Source organism: Scleropages formosus, chromosome 16, assembly GCF_900964775.1.
Source record: "Scleropages formosus chromosome 16, fSclFor1.1, whole genome shotgun sequence".
Classification (NCBI taxonomy): Eukaryota; Metazoa; Chordata; class Actinopteri; order Osteoglossiformes; family Osteoglossidae; genus Scleropages; species Scleropages formosus.
In genome coordinates this window covers 26,327,910-26,344,015 of record NC_041821.1, presented here as the reverse complement: position 1 = coordinate 26,344,015, position 16,106 = coordinate 26,327,910, and the positions used below count along the sequence as shown (strand labels likewise).

The 16,106-nt window shown below is 44.4% G+C and overlaps 1 protein-coding gene across 1 annotated transcript in view; it reads left to right on the top strand.

Moving 5' to 3' along the window:
* The window catches only part of sntg1 (syntrophin, gamma 1), a 200,141-nt gene that overhangs the window by 107,222 nt on the left and 76,813 nt on the right, over positions 1 to 16,106 (top strand). Inside the window, exons 5-7 of the mRNA XM_018727869.2 lie at positions 4,245 to 4,302; positions 4,380 to 4,423; positions 4,731 to 4,772. Coding sequence (XP_018583385.1) covers positions 4,245 to 4,302; positions 4,380 to 4,423; positions 4,731 to 4,772 — 144 coding nt within the window. The remainder of the gene's footprint in view (positions 1 to 4,244; positions 4,303 to 4,379; positions 4,424 to 4,730; positions 4,773 to 16,106) is intronic.

Below are 16,106 nucleotides of genomic sequence, written 5' to 3'. Positions count from 1 at the left end.
AGCCTTAAACCCAGTACAAAAATATTACCAGTTACCATCCTTAACAATTTCCACTACTAAATTTTAACACCACACCAGGCAGCAAAATGCCATGTTCACCAAAGAATCAGCCAAGGTGTACTCCCAGCTACAGCGCAGGAGCATTGAGATCTCAGATCCACCAAGAGGGGAAACTGAAGAGTACTGGAAGAGCATATGGGAGAAGGAGGCAACACATAACACTAATGCCCAGTGATTAGCAGACAGAGGAGAACACCACAATCTCCCAGAACAGGAAGTAGTCACATTACAGCCAAGGACATCCAACAGCCTGTCACAAAGATGAAGAGCTGAACAGCACCAGAGCCTGATGTGAACCACACCTACTGGTAGAAGAGCCTAACAGCACTGCATAAATCAAGTGTGGACTATACCAAAGAGATGCACTGTCCCTGCTGCTGTTCTACATTAACCTGAATCCCCTCACCCAGATAATCACAAAGAGTGGATATGGGTATCAATTCAGAAATGGCATTACCATCAGCTACCTCCTCTATATCGATGATATCAAGCTGTGTGCCAAGAAAGTTGACTTACTGATCCACCTCACAAGAATCTACAGCCAAGACATAGGGATATCCTTTGGTCTGGAGAGGTGTGGATACATGACAGTACAAAGACGGAAGGTAATTGAGACTAAAGGGATAGAATGACCAGAAGGCAGCATAGTAGATGTTCAAGACAGCAACAAATACCTGGAGATCCCACAGACACATGAAGAGGTAGGAAAGACAGAAAAACCAAATACCTCCAAAGAGTGAGACAGGTCCTGAAGAGCGAGCTCAATAAGAAAAACAAGATTTGGTTCAATTTAATTTATTTTTATAGAGTACTCTTCTCACGCAGTGACACAAAGCTTTAAATGCCAGTAAAACAGAGGTACTTGTGGTGGGTGGTGATGCTAAAACTCTCGACATAATCACACCAATCTTTGCAACAAATGGTATTACCTTCAAGCATCCGGGTTGTGTCAAGGATTCGGGTGTCCTGCTGGATGGAAAGCTATCATTTGTATCGCATGTAAATGCTTTGACTAAGTCGAATACAAAGTTTGACACAGAGGTGGGAAAAACTGGAACATAGCCAAGTGGAATTAAATTTCGAGGTGATATTCCAGAGTGAACATGTTAGTCTTTAGTCTGGATTTGAAGACTGATACAGATGGAGCATTTCTGACAGTAACTGGTAGACTATTCCACAGTTTAGGTTCTCTATAGCTAAAGGCGTGACCTCCTACTGAGGTCTTATTGATCACAGGTACTTTAAGGTAACCCGCATCCAATGAATGAAAATATCGCTCTGAGATAAAAGAACCAATAATCTCACAAATGTAAGTTAAAGATCCAAGCAATTGATACCTATGCTTTATCAGTCATCAGGTACCCAGTGGTATAGTAAGCTGGTCAATGGAGGAGATAGAAGCTGCTAATACCAGGACCCAGAAACTTCTCACAATGCATGGAAGATTCCACCCAAAATCCAGTACTCAGAGACTGTACACCAATCGGAAGCAAGGGCACCGGGACTTAGTCAAGGCGTCTATCCTGGATGAAGCACAAATACATCAAACAAATGCCTCCTGGGGATGACCTGCTAAGAGAATGCCTCAGACAGGGCAGGTGGTTAAAGTACCAACAAAAGTGCCATTATACAAGCCCCTCCATGGAATGTACCATCAGCAGATAGCAGAGGTGGCTAACATCCAGAACATTACATTAATTTATTTAGCAGACACTTTTATCCAAAGCGACTTCCAACGAATGTTGTGTAATGTTATCAACCCATACCTTGTTCACCAAGGTGACTTAAAATGCTAGTACTGTACACTATTTACAATGGGTCAGTCATGCATACATCAGTGGAGCACACTCTCTCTATCAGTCACACACTATGGGTGAACCTGAACAGCATTTCTTTGAACTGTGGGAGGAAACTGGAGCACCTGGAGGAAACCCACGCAGACACGAGGAGAACATGCAAACTCCACACAGACTGAGCAGGGATCGAACACACATCCTCTTGTACCACCCAGGCCCTGTGAAACAGCTACCCTATGGTTGAAAATCACACATTTTACACCTCTTCATAAGGATAATAAGCTGTTTATCAAATGCATTTTCTGTAGGACAAGGCATTTGTGAGATACTGAGAAAAAAAAATTTGTGGTTATGAAATGAAGTGGAAAGCAACTGCAGCTGGCAAGGGCTGCACTGAAGGACAGCACTAAGGCACTGATCATAGTAGCACAGAAGTAGTATCTAAGCATCAGGTCAATAGAAGCTGAGGTCTACCATACCAGAACCCAAGTTGCAGACTCCACAAAGAGGCTCCAAAGACAATCCAAAACATAGAGGCAGGGTGCAAGATGCAGGTGGGAACTGCATGCACTGAATGGCACAATCAAGTGGCTGGGATAGCGTACAGGAACATCTGTACCAAGTATGGGTTGGAGCTTTCCAGGTCCAAATTGGTGACACCACAGAAGGTGATTGAGAATGACAGGGCTAAGATTCTGTGGGACTTCCATATCCAGACCAACAAGAAAGTACTGGTGAACCAACCGGACATCGGTGGTGGATAAAGAACAGAGGATAGCAGCGGTGATAGATGTAGCAGCCCTGCATGATAGCAACATCAAGAAGAAGGAGTATGAAAAGCTGGAGAAGTACAAGAGGCTGAAGCCTCCGAGGAACTGGAACAGATGTGGAAGGTAAAAGCAAAAGTAATCCCAATGGTGGTGGGAGCCCTCATTGCAGTGACCCCCAAGTTGGAAGAGTGGATCCAAGAGATCCCAGGAAAAACACCATAGCTTTCAGTTCAGAAAAGCGCAACACCTAGGAATAGCAAAGATAGCAAAGATGCTGTGCAGAAACCTCAAACTCCCAGGCCTCTTGTGGAGGAACCATGATTAGGGGGAGTGAACCACCCAGAGATTTTATATATTTATATATACTGTATATGTATACAGTATATATTTATATATATAATTTTCATATATATAGTTTACATATATAATATATATATATATATAATAAATCTTTTTCTTTTAACTAACCCTGTCATCCCTCATATTTCTTTTATTTATTTACTTACCTACTAGCAGCTTAAACTTAATAGGCTGCTATTCAAAGGGACAAATAGCTAGAGGGTGGCCTGTTGAGATCAAATACAGGGGGTACAAGCGTGTTTGCTGTTTGTGTGTATTCTGGAACACTGTTTGTTTAATACAAGCCATTTTAACTGGAGATCTTTTTTGCCTATTTTTTAATTTAGATAACCATTCCTGCATGGAAAAAATCCATTTTCATTTGTAAATTTTACTTCCTTAGTGCATGTTTGGAATGTACCCTATGCTTTTTATACTTATTTCCTGTTTACACATTGGTAGGTTTTACTGAAGTATTTTTAGGGTAAGAAAATTGCTAGGTAATAGTAAAAGGTTTTTTCTGATAAAGCATCACTTATAACCACCACACCAACTGCACACTCTGAATACATAGTATATTTACCCCATCACATTGTGACCATGGCAACATTCATATTTCACAATCTATGACCATACTTTATATCTAAATGCAGGACTCTGAAGTGATTAATGTTCTAAACTGAAAGTTTATACTTCTGAATGTAACATAGGAGCTATCTAGTTAACACACACACACACACATTTTCTGAACCTGCTTGTCCTGTACGGGGTCGCAGGAGCCAGAGCCTACCTGGCAACACAGGGTGTAAGGCCGGAGGGGGAGGGGACACACCCAGGACGGGACACCAGTCCACCGCAAGGCACCCCAAGCGGGACTCGAACCCCAGACCCACCAGAAAGCAGGATCCGGTCCAACCCACTGCGCCACCGCGCCCCCATCTAGTTAATATATTTTTCTTATCAATAATTGATGAATGTCCATCCTGTGGCTCTTCATGTGAGTTTACCTGTAGCTTATGGTCTTATGTTAGCTGAACGAGTACATAACTATGACTGAAGATACCAAGACAGCGTATCAATAAAGCACTGCCACTGCCCTTGGAAACAGCTAATACTTTATGATGCAGTCCCATTGCATTGAATCAAGTCATTGAATAATTGACTTGAATCAACATCAGCTGAGAATAAATTCATCCACATTTTTTAAAGTTTTTTTTTTTTTAAGATCAGCAGTGGCACAACTAGTGCAAGTAATGTACATTTTATCTATGTCCTCCAGGGTGGTGCAGAGCACAATATACCAGTTGTGATATCCAAAATTTCCAAAGAACAGAAAGGTGAGTGCTTGCCCATCTTCCTCTTCAGCCCCCTCTCAGAATCCACTCTGTCTCATTTTTCTGTCTTGTCACTGCAGCTGAGCTATCTGGGTTGCTCTTCATAGGAGATGGAATCCTTCAGGTTGGTAATATATAACATTCTATAATACAGTTCTGATAAATTTCAGCATAGTTCATAAAATGTTACTGCACTGTTACTTCTGTCTGCTACTATAACTTCAGTTATATAGATTGTAAAACTATGTAAAAGACCTGCACAAAAAACATATGACAAATCAAATATATTATTTAACTCATTGTATCTGGAAAGTACGTGCAAGATATGACTTTACATCCTTTGCTGGCACCAGCTGAGCAGATAAAAAATTTATGACTGTCTTGCTGCTATCTTGTTATTCTTCTTACTGTTTTTTTTTTTTTTTTTTTAGATAAATGGAATAAATGTAAGAAACTACCGACATGAAGAAGTGGTAAGTCATACATTATTTTGATCCAGGGATGTGTGAGATATATTTTATACAGAGGATGTATACAGTATATAGAATTGTATAAACCTACTCTTTCTTGTAAGAAAATTAAAAAAAAAAAAAACTATCCTTTTAGTAATTGCAAACTACTACACCACAACACAAACTACTAGACACTTCCCATTACTGAATAGCAAAATAGTCAATAAGTAAAGAAACAATTTAATGTTAGTGTCATGCTTCTTTTTAGAGTTAGGGTGCACTAAAAGGTGTCCATGTTTTTTTCAGTAACTTGAAATACGTGCATCAGATCATAAAATGTTATGGTTTTTGAGACAATGAGGGGTCTGCATAAGAAACAATTAAACTGCATACAAAAGTCCAGCCAATACTCAGCAAATAAATAGCAGGGTATAAGAACATGTCTCATCATACATAACGTCTGACTTATCTGCAATATCTGTTATAAGTTGTAGCTATATGCGTAAATGAAAATTATGAGTGATCATTTGTACATATCTTAAAGAAAGTTATTCCAGCTGGTCCGATATCATGCTGCTTGTTCAGTGTAACCTGTGCATAACCTATAAAAAGTTTATAGAATATGTATGGTCAAAAACAAAAACTATTTACAATAACCTTTTTATTGTAGTACTTCATTGTATACTTGTGGTTTCAAGTAAGGTGAGATGAAATCATTCTTGTGGGACAAATTTGAAAAAAATGGGCATACCCATACTGACATTACAGGTGTAATTATCTCTCTTTCTACATTATACCTATTATACCTGTCATTTGAAAATAGCTTAAAATGCTATGTTACATGTGGGGAACTAAACTGTATCTTCATAAATTCATTGCATTTCACCAAGAGATTCACACACATTTCTCTCCTTGCTTTCTGAAGAGGCAGATGCTTTTCATAGCATTATGAGTGTCAGAAATGCTTTGCTTTTGCCATATATGCTAACATAAAGGAAAGTTTTTTTTTCTCCGTTTCTGCAATAAAGAATTATGATAATTATGCTTTCCTTTCAAAATAATTTTTAATCTGGAAGTCTGATACAGTGTAGCTTCAAAAAAAGAAAATAAACAACATCAGTACCACCAAAAAAATCTTCCACAGGTAAAACAATAAAACATTAAAAGGACAGAACTATAAATAGTTACTTCAAGTAAATTAAAATAATGATCATCAATATATGATCATGTGTTTGGCTTAATAGTTTTTAAAACAAAAAAAACTGAAAGGCCCGTCTTGATGGTAATGCTTGAATATTTATCAAATAAATGATGCTGGGTTTATAACAGTTGCATCTTGCTGATATTGCTGCTTTTTCTATTTCAGAAAAGTTAACTGAAGCTTCGATTAATATTTTCATGAATAAAAATGCAAGTCTTTCTCACAGGATGCATTAGTTATGATCCATTTTCACTGATTGTCATTTCAGAGTTGCATGACCTCTATATGATTATAATCATATATCACTTTCAATCATATGTTAATGATTATAAATCATTACACTCATAATTATGAGTCCAGCTTGATTCTAAAAGAGGCTGCAACTGAGTGGTGAGAAATCAACTAAGTGGAAAAGAATAAGAATGAATTTAAGGCAGATGGGACTTGATTAAGGTGCTTTTTATGGGTGAAGGATACCACTGTTGACATTTAGAACATGGTAACAGTGGGCTTCCCAAGAAAAATCTTGAGCCTGTCAGATATTCAGCTTTAGATGCACCAACAATTTCATTAAGCATTTTGTAATGCTATTATGTTACATAAGGTCAGTAAGTGCAACCTGAGCACAAAGTTTAAATGACATATTGAAATCAGCATCAGATGTAATTTTTATAACTTTTATTTTTTTTCTAACATTGAACTTTGCTTGGATGTAACACAGAAACATTTTAAAGAATCCAAAACGCATACATGGTCTTTAGAAGCAAATGGTGCATACTTTAGGGGTCTGCTGTGGTCTTATTCACCAAATTTGCATGTCCCACAGCTAAATAAAAGACAGCAGGTAGTGATTAGAGCTGCTACCTTTTCAAACCAAAGGTCACAGGTTTGAATCCCATCTCCAGCTGTAGTACCCTTGAACATAGCACTGACTAAAATTATCCAGCTGTTTGTAAATAGATAAATGATTATCTGTTGCTTTCAAGAAAAGCATCTGCCAAATGAATGACGGTAAATGCAGAAAAATAAATGCCTATCTTTATAAATAAAAAGCATAACCTTTTCCATATGGGCTATAATTCTTTAGATTGAAATACTTTTTGTACATTTCAAAATGCTTCTCTCTACTATGAAATCAGCAGCTTCAGCAAACATTACCATGTTACCAAAAGCATCTGCTAAATTAAAAAATGTAAATATAAATGTAAACAAATGTAAATGTATCAGTCATCATGTTACCCTCAATGATGACAGCAGAAAAACATCTGTGGTAGTCCTGATAAGAGATTATAAACAGAAAAAATTACATATAAAAGATATATACTAAACATGTGCGCTTGACAGTTCTCCTGCCCCTGCCCTAATGGAAAAATTGGATAACAGCTAACTGCAGGCACTTAAAGGATCAGTAAAAGGACCTTAAGACAGCTGGGCTAAGCCAATGAGAGCAGTGGTTTGGTGAGACTTCTGTTATGCAGCCTTCAGTTTTGGTTTGTCTAGTGGAAGGGGTTCTGTTTTGAGCTCCATTTTGACCTAGTTTTGTTCGAGAAACCCTGCTGTCTTGTGCTTTAATTGTACCCTGTGACTGCCTTCACCCCACAACTATGCTACATTTACATTTTTTCATTTCGCAGACACTTTTTTCCAAAGCAACGTATATGTCATAGAAAATACAGTTTGTGCATTACCTTAGGAGAAAGAAACATAGCTGCAGATGTGTGATTCTTAAGTAGAGTTTGTTTGTTTCCTTCCCCATATGCACCAACGTTCATCACACCAGTAGCTGCATAAAACTTTACCAGAATGTTGTTGATTTTTAATAACCTCCCTAATAGTCTTTTTTTTTTTTTTTGAGATACATACACACATTTACGATACATTGCAGCAATGGTCCCGTAAAGGGCTGATTCAAGCATGATATGAACATGTATACCTTACAGGCATGAACATTTATACCTTACATGATCTTAAGAGATCATGGGCGAAGTGAGTTTGAAAGAGATGAGTTTAAAGATCCTTTTTAGATGTGGAGAAAGATTCAGCAGTTCTGAGCAAGAGGGGGGAGGTCATTCCACCACAAAGGAGTCAGAACCGAGAACCTCTATGCTTTACCTTTTGTGGGTGGGACCACCAAGCGAGCAGATGTGGAAGAGCATAGCAGTCTGGCTGGCGTGTAGCGAATGATCAAGTCCTGTAGATAGCTGGGAGCAGTTCCATTGATGCTTTTGTAAGACATAATCAGGGTGTTAAATTTGATCCGAGCAGCTATGGGAAGTCAGTGTAGAGGAACAAGTAGAGGAGATACGTGCAGACACTTCAGCAACTCAAACACAACTTGGGCAGTAGCATTCTGTATCAGCTGCAGAGGTTTGATGGCAGTAGTAGGAAGGCTAGACAAGAGAGAGTTTTAGTAGTCCAGACGGGATGTCACCATGGCCTGGACAAATAGTTGTGCAGAGTCTGTTTTCAGGTAAGGATGAATCCTGCGGATGTTATGCAGGATGTATCAACAGGTCCGAGCTGTGGCTTCAGTGTGCTGAGAGAAAGATAGACTTGAATAAATCATCACTCCCAGACTCTTAGCCGAGGAGGTAAGCAGAATGAGTGAGTTGTCCAGTTTGATCGAGAGATCGTGACAGGAAGACAGGCCAGGCTGGGAGGTGTAGGATCTCTTTTTGGAGAGGTTGAGTTGTCAGTGGTGATCAGGCATCTATGCAGAGATGTCTGACAACTAGCCACAATGTTTAAAAAATGCATTGTTAGTATTTCTGTGGGGAATCCAATATATACTGAATTGATAGATGAATGCCTCTCAGTGTTCGCATGAGTTTCCACCTACAGTCCAAAGGTCTGTTTTTCAGGTAACTCGGTGACTTTCAAATATCTGTAGTATGTGTGTGTGTGTTTGTGGATGTCTGTACAGTGACAAAAAGAAGCACATTGTCATGGTCGCGTCTGAGGGAAGCGGCGGACCCAAGTGCAGAGCGATAATCGTGGTGGTGTCTTCGGGGAAATCCAAGAGAGGAGGTTAGAGGACGGGCAAAGGGTCTTCGAGGTGCGAACGTCGTAATAGGGAGGATCCAAAAGGCGAGGTCAGTGTACAGGCAAGAGGTCGATGATCAGAAAGAGGCAGTAGATCGGGGGAACAAGGGACAGGTTCGTGGAAGACGTTTGGGGAACAGGAAATGGCTGGAGAAGGTCACTAACGAGGAGGCAGATCAAGGTTCCGCATCAGCTGGTTGTCTGACGCAGCCTTTTATGCTGCAGTCTGCGTTGCGTGCCAGGTGTTCCGTGTTGGCCCGGAGGTGTGGGCGTGGCAGTACCCCCCCCGAGGATCGGTCCCGAACACTCGAGGGCGACCAGGGGGACAGCCTCGAGGCCGAGGTGCGGGCCGATCCGGATGACTCCTGTGGAAGTCGACAATGAGGCTCGGATCAAGGATGTCTCATGCCGCTACCCAGCACCGTTCCTCAGGTCCGTATCCTTCCCAATCCACCAGATACTGGAGTACCCCTCCACGACGGCGGGAATCCAGGAGCGCCCGTACCGCATACGCTGGCGCACCACCGTCAGGCAGGAGAATCGGGTCTGGAGGCGTGCTTGCGGGCTGGTGTAGGGAGGTGGCCAAGGGTTTGAGGAAGGATACGTGGAACGTCGGGTGTGTGCGTAGATGTTGGGGCAGATGCAGGCGATACGAGACCGGGGTAACTCTGCGGATAATCTTAAAGGGTCCTCTGTACCTTGGGCTGAGTTTCTTTGACATATATGGTCCTTGGAGACCCCGGGTTGATAGCCATACCCTCTGTCTGGGTGTAAGGGAGAGATGCCGCCGATGTCGATCGGCTTGGTGTTTGATACGGGTTTGTGATTCTTGGAGATGTCGTCTGATAGCTGCCCATACCTCGCTGCTGGTTCGGTACCAAGAGTCCACAGCCGGCACATCGCTGGATCCCGGTTGCCATGGGAACAATGGTGGCTGGTACCCGAAGATGCACTGGAATGGAGAGACACCTGTAGAGGTATGGGTGAGCGTATTGTGGGCATACTCTGCCCATGGAAGGTATCGAACCCAGTGAGTTGGGTGTTCAAGACAAAAGCTTCTGAGGTACCGACCGATATCTTGCTGTAGCCGTTCTACCTGCCCATTGGCTTGAGGGTGGTACCCCGATGTCATACTCACCGTGACCCCGAGTTTTTTCCAAAAAGCCCTCCACACACGCGATGTGAACTGAGGACCCCTGTCGGACACTATGTCTTCGGGTATGCCGTAGAGCCGGAATACATGCTGAAACAGCAACTCTGCTGTCTCCAAGGCAGAGGGGAGCTTGGGCAAAGGAATCAAGCGACAGCCCTTGGAAAAACGATTGATCACGGTCAAGATGGTGGTCTTACCATCTGACAGTGGGAGGTCCACTAAGAAATCTAACGCTAGGTGCGTCCAGGGACGGTTGGGTACCGGCAGGGGTTCCAGGAGCCCTGCTGGACTCTGATTTGAAGCCTTAGACTGAGCACAGACTGGACACGCTCGGATGTAGTCCTGCACGTCTTCCCGGAGGGATGGCCACCAGTAGAGCTGCTGGATCCTAGCCTGAGTCTTCCCAAACCCCGGGTGCCCCGCCGCTGGATGGTCATGGGCCCATTGTAGGAGAGTTGTCCTCAGACCTGGTGGAACATATTGTTTTCCAGAAGGTTTACCTGGTGGTTCGGGGTCCGCTTGTTGGGCTTGGGCCAGGTCCTGGGTGATGAACAGGTCTGGTTCTGGTACCTCCTGCGTTTCGTCATGCAGCCGGGAAAGGGCGTCCGCTTTGATGTTCTTTGGACCTGGTCTGTAAGTGACAGTAAAGTTGAACCGAGAAAAGAACAGTGCCCACCTGGCCTGACGCATGTTGAGGCGCCGGGCTGTCTGCAGATATTGTAAATTCTTATGATCAGTGAGCACCAAAAAAGGGTGTTGTGCCCCTTCCAGCCAATGTCTCCACTCTTCTAGGGCTAACTTAATTGGTAGGAGCTCTCTATTCCCTATGTTGTAGTTTCGTTCGGCCTCAGACAGTTTCCTGGAAAAAAATGCACAAGGGTATAATTTCACGGGCTTACCTTGTCTCTGAGAAAGGACAGCGACTACCCCTGACTCTGAGGCGTCAACCTCCACCACGAATGGCAACTCAGTGTTGGGTTGATGCAGAATGGGGGGTGTAGAGAACTTGAGTTTGAGGTTCTCGAAGGCTCGTTGGGCTTCTGGGTTCCACGGGAGACGAGGGGTTTTACTCGCTGTAAGCGCTGTCAGTGGTGGGACGATCATGCTGAAGTTCCTGATGAACCGGCGGTAAAAATTGGAGAACCCCAAAAATCGCTGGAGAGCCTTAGTGGTGGTTGGGCGAGGCCATTGCTGGATGGTCCGGACCTTACCTGGATCCATAGCAATGCCGTCTCGGGTAAGTATGAACCCCAAGAAGGAGACCTTCTGCTTGTGGAATTTACATTTCTCCAACTTCACATATAATCTGTTCTGCAACAGTCTCTGGAGCACCTGTCGGACAGTCAATACATGCTTGGCCAACGTATCAGAATAAATCAGGATATCGTCAAGATATACCAGGACGCCTTTGTGGATCATGTCCCCGAGCACATGATTCACAAACGCCTGGAATACACTGGGTGCGTTCGCAAGACCAAAAGGCATAACCAGGTATTCGTAATGACCCAGGGTGGTACTGAAAGCAGTCTTCCATTCGTCACCCTGCCAGATACGGACTAGATTGTACGCACTTCTCAGGTCTAGCTTCGTGAACCATTGCGCCTGCTGAATGTTCTCAAGGGCGGCTGTGATCAAAGGCAGAGGATGTGGATATTTCACACAAATACTATTCAACCCCCGATAGTCAATACAGGGGCGTAACCCCCCATCTTTTTTCTCTATGAAAAAAAACCCGGCAGACGCGGGGGACGTGGATGGTTGTATAATTCCTGTTTCTAAGGCTTCGGTGATATAAGTCTGGAGGGCTGATTGCTCGGGTCTGGACAACGGGTAAATGCGACTACGCGGAGGCGTAGTACCCGGCGAGAGATCAATCGCACAGTCCCACGGGCGATGCGGTGGGAGCTCGGATGCGTGTCTTTTGCTAAAAACCTCCGCAAGATCCTGATACTCGGGAGGAACTGGCACCTGCAGTGCAGATTCTGAGCCTTCTATAGACGTAGCTCGACAGGGTAGCTTTAAGCAGGTTCTCTCACATTGGGGTCCCCAAGCCACCAACTCCCCAGTACTCCCCTGAAAAACCGGGTCATGCTTGGAGAGCCAAGGGAACCCGAGAATTAGGGGCAACTCCGGAAATGAAATCAAATAAAAACTCAACATCTCCTGGTGACATACACCTACTCTCACAGTTACAGGGGCTGTCTGGTGGTCCACAAAACCCTTCCCGAGGGGCTGGCCATCTAGGGCGGTTACTTTAAGACGCCCCCCAATGGGTTTGGAAGGGATACTATGAGACCGAGCAAACCCAATGTCCATGAAGCACCCTGCTGCTCCCAAATCCACCATTGCTTGCGTCCGTACCTGTCTTGCGCCCCAGGATAACATTACGGGTACAGCGAGGCGGTTACAACAGAGGGTGCCACTCACCTTGGCCTCAGGGCGGACAGGGCACTGGAGACGGAAGTGACTAGGGTCACCACAGTAAAGACAGAGGCGTTTTCGTAGTCTTCGCTGTCGTTCGGTGAGGGGCAGGAGCCCCAGCCCCAGCTGCATCGGCTTTGCTTCCTCCTGTGCGGGACTGCATCTTTCTGGAGCCGGTTCTGAGGCTGGTCCCTGGGTTCTGATCTGGTTATCTAAGGTAACAGCGGTTTCTATGAACCGATCAAGGGTCCATCTTTCTCCTCGGAACACCATTTCACTGCGGATGTGTGGGTTTAGACCATGGCGAAAACTAGCCAACAAGGCTCTCTCTCCCCAATAGCTGCGTTCTGTGAGGACACGAAATTCTATGGCGTAATCTGCCACGGGTCGGTCACCTTGCTGTAGATTCATGAGTCTTTCACTCAGCTGTTCTTCCGGGCGAGCCAGTCCGAAAATGGCGAGGAACCGGCTCTTGAACTGCACATAAGTGCTGGGGAAGCCATTTGTCCAGACTGCTGTCGCCCACTCAAGTGCTCTGCCCGTGCGCAGAGAGAGGGCGTAGGTGATCCGGCTCTGTTCTGTGCTGTAAACTAGGGGCATACTGGAAAAAACGAGCTCACATTGAAACAAGAAACCTTCACATTGCGCTGGGGTCCCGTCAAAGCGGGTCGGGAGAGACAAGTGGAAACCGCGTGATGGAGAAGGAGTTGCGTTCGACGAGTCAGGTGCTGCAGGACCGGCTGCGCATTTCTCAATGGGCTGTGTGGGCGCACGCGACGTATTCAGCACGCTTACCACCTGGTTGTAAGAGGCGATGAGGTTGTGGAGCGTCTGTTCCATACCTGCTAAGCACGCTTCACGCGAGTCCAACTCGGCCTGGAGATGGTTCAGCTCCGCTGGATCCGTATACGTGGCGGAACCTTCTGTCATGGTCGCGTCTGAGGGAAGCGGCGGACCCAAGTGCGGAGCGGTAATCGTGGTGGTGTCTTCGGGGAAATCCAAGAGAGGAGGTCAGAGGACGGGCAAAGGGTCTTCGAGGTGCGAACGTCGTAACGGAGGATCCAAAAGGCGAGGTCAGTGTACAGGCAAGAGGTCGATGATCAGAAAGAGGCAGTAAATCGGGGGAACAAGGGACGGGTTCGGGGAAGGCGTTCGGGAACAGGAAATGCCTGGAGAAGGTCGCTAACGAGGAGGCAGATCAAGGTTCCGCATCAGCTGGTTGTCTGACGCAGCCTTTTATGCTGCAGTCTGCGTTGCGTGCCAGGTGTTCCGTGTTGGCCCGGAGGTGTGGGCGTGGCACACATGAAGCCATTGGAATTGCCTGGAGTTTTGCATAACTCCTAACAAGTAGTCTGATCTTCAGCTGAGTCACAATAATGGACAAACACAATCTGCTCAGTCTCATGACAGACAACTATACTTTCTTTCAGTATTGAACCTCATCTAAACATTCAAAGTGTAGGATGGAAAAATGGTGTACAAGTTTATGATATCCAATGGTTCAATTCTGTTTTTAGCAATAACCTCCACCAGTCATTTCTTACAGCTGCTTATCAGACTTGCACAATACTTGGTAGGAATTTGAGACCATTCCTCGTTATTAAACTGTTTTAGGTCATTGATGCTTTTCGAGTTCCTTTCGTGAACAAATCGTGCTACAGTTTCTCAGTTGGTTTAGGGTTCCATGACCATTCTAGAACACACCTTTTCTTCTGTTTTACCCATTCTGTTTATGGTATACTCCTGTGTTTTAGGCCATTGTGTTACTGCATCACCCAACTTCTTTTAAGCTTCAGAAAACAGATTGCTTATCTAACCATGATGCTCCCTTCACCATGCTTCATGGTTAAAAGGATGTTTTGGTGTTGGTGTCTGGTAGCTGTTTTTTGCTTGTATGTCAATTGTATACAAAGACGAATAAAGATGATACACGATGAATCATGTTTTCTTCTTTCTTTGTACTGAACCACGTGCAAGCAACAACTCCGTTCTTTTTGGTACATTTCACTGGCCAACCAAACTCTAACTCATGTTACTCTTAAGGGTGACCCATTAACACTTATCCCTCAGTTTGTGTAACACTCAATACACAATAGTGTTCAGTTCTTTTTTCCTTCTAATTATAACGTTATGCAGGGGGTGCGGTGGTGCAGTGGGTTGGACCGGGTCCTGCTCTCTGGTGGGTCTGGGGTTCGAGTCCCGCTTGGGGTGCCTTGCGGCGGACTGGCGTCCCGTCCTGGGTGTGTCCCCTCCCTCTCCGGCCTTACGCCCTGAGTTGCCGGGTAGGCTCCGGTTCCCTGTGACCCTGTATGGGACAAGCGGTTCCGAAAATGTGTGTGTGTGTGTGTGTGTGTATAACATTATGCATTTCTGACAAAGACTTCAACTTATGTCCCATTCATCCACAGAACATTGTTTCTAAAGCAGTGGAGAGCAGTGGTTTCCTCTATTGTATTCTACATTAATACCATTCTTAAATATTTTTCTTGTAGTGGATATGTGAACAATGACTTTGAAAAGTTCAAGATTTTTTTTTTTCCCCAAGTCCTTTGTTCTTACCGTATGGCTTTTCCACCTCCTTCGGAATTGCATTCTGCGCTCTTGCTGTGATAATTGCAGGGCGGCCACTGTTTTGGTCAGTAGAAACAGAATATACACACACACATACATTTTCAGAACCGCTTGTCCCGTACGGGGTCACAGGGAACCGGAGCCTAACCCAGCAACTCAGGGCATAAGGCTGAAGGGGGAGGGGACACACCCAGGACAGGACGCCAGTCCGTCGCAAGGCACCCCAAGCGGGACTTGAACCCCAAACCCACCGAAGAGCAGGACTGTGGTCCAACCCACTGCGCCACCGGAACCCCCTCAAAACAGAATATAATTTTTTTTTTAAATTTATTTTTATTGCAAAGCTTGTCTTACTGTGGAATTATATGATCACCCATGTATTTGCAAATTTTAGCTTTATGAATCTTTATACTACTACTTCCAAGGTTCTTTCAGAAAAAATAGGGTGTCGTTTTGATGGAATAATTGATTTTTTTTTTTTTTGATAGAGTACAACGCCCAAACCAACAGCTGAAATCTCATGTTATTGATCAGAAAACAGCTGTCTCCAGTTAGGTTTTGTAGAAGTCATTAGCCTACAGTTTAACATACTTTTTCCAGCATGGACTACCTACATACATACATACATACATACACACACACCCTGAACCGCTTGTCCCATACGGGGTCCCGGGGAACCGGAGCCTAACCCGGCAACTCAGGGCGTAAGGCTGGAGGGGGAGGGGACATACCCAGGAGGGGACGCCAGTCCATCGCAGGGCACCCCAAGCAGGACTCGAATCCCAGACCCACTGGAGAGGAGGACCTGGTCCAACCCACTGCGCCACCACGCCCCCACTAGCATGGACTATGAAAGTTTAAATAATTTATTCAATATAGACAAGAAGAAATACAATTGTTTCTGTGTTTATTAAATTAAACAAATTGCGACCCCGTATGAGACAAGCAGTTCAGAAAATGTATGTGT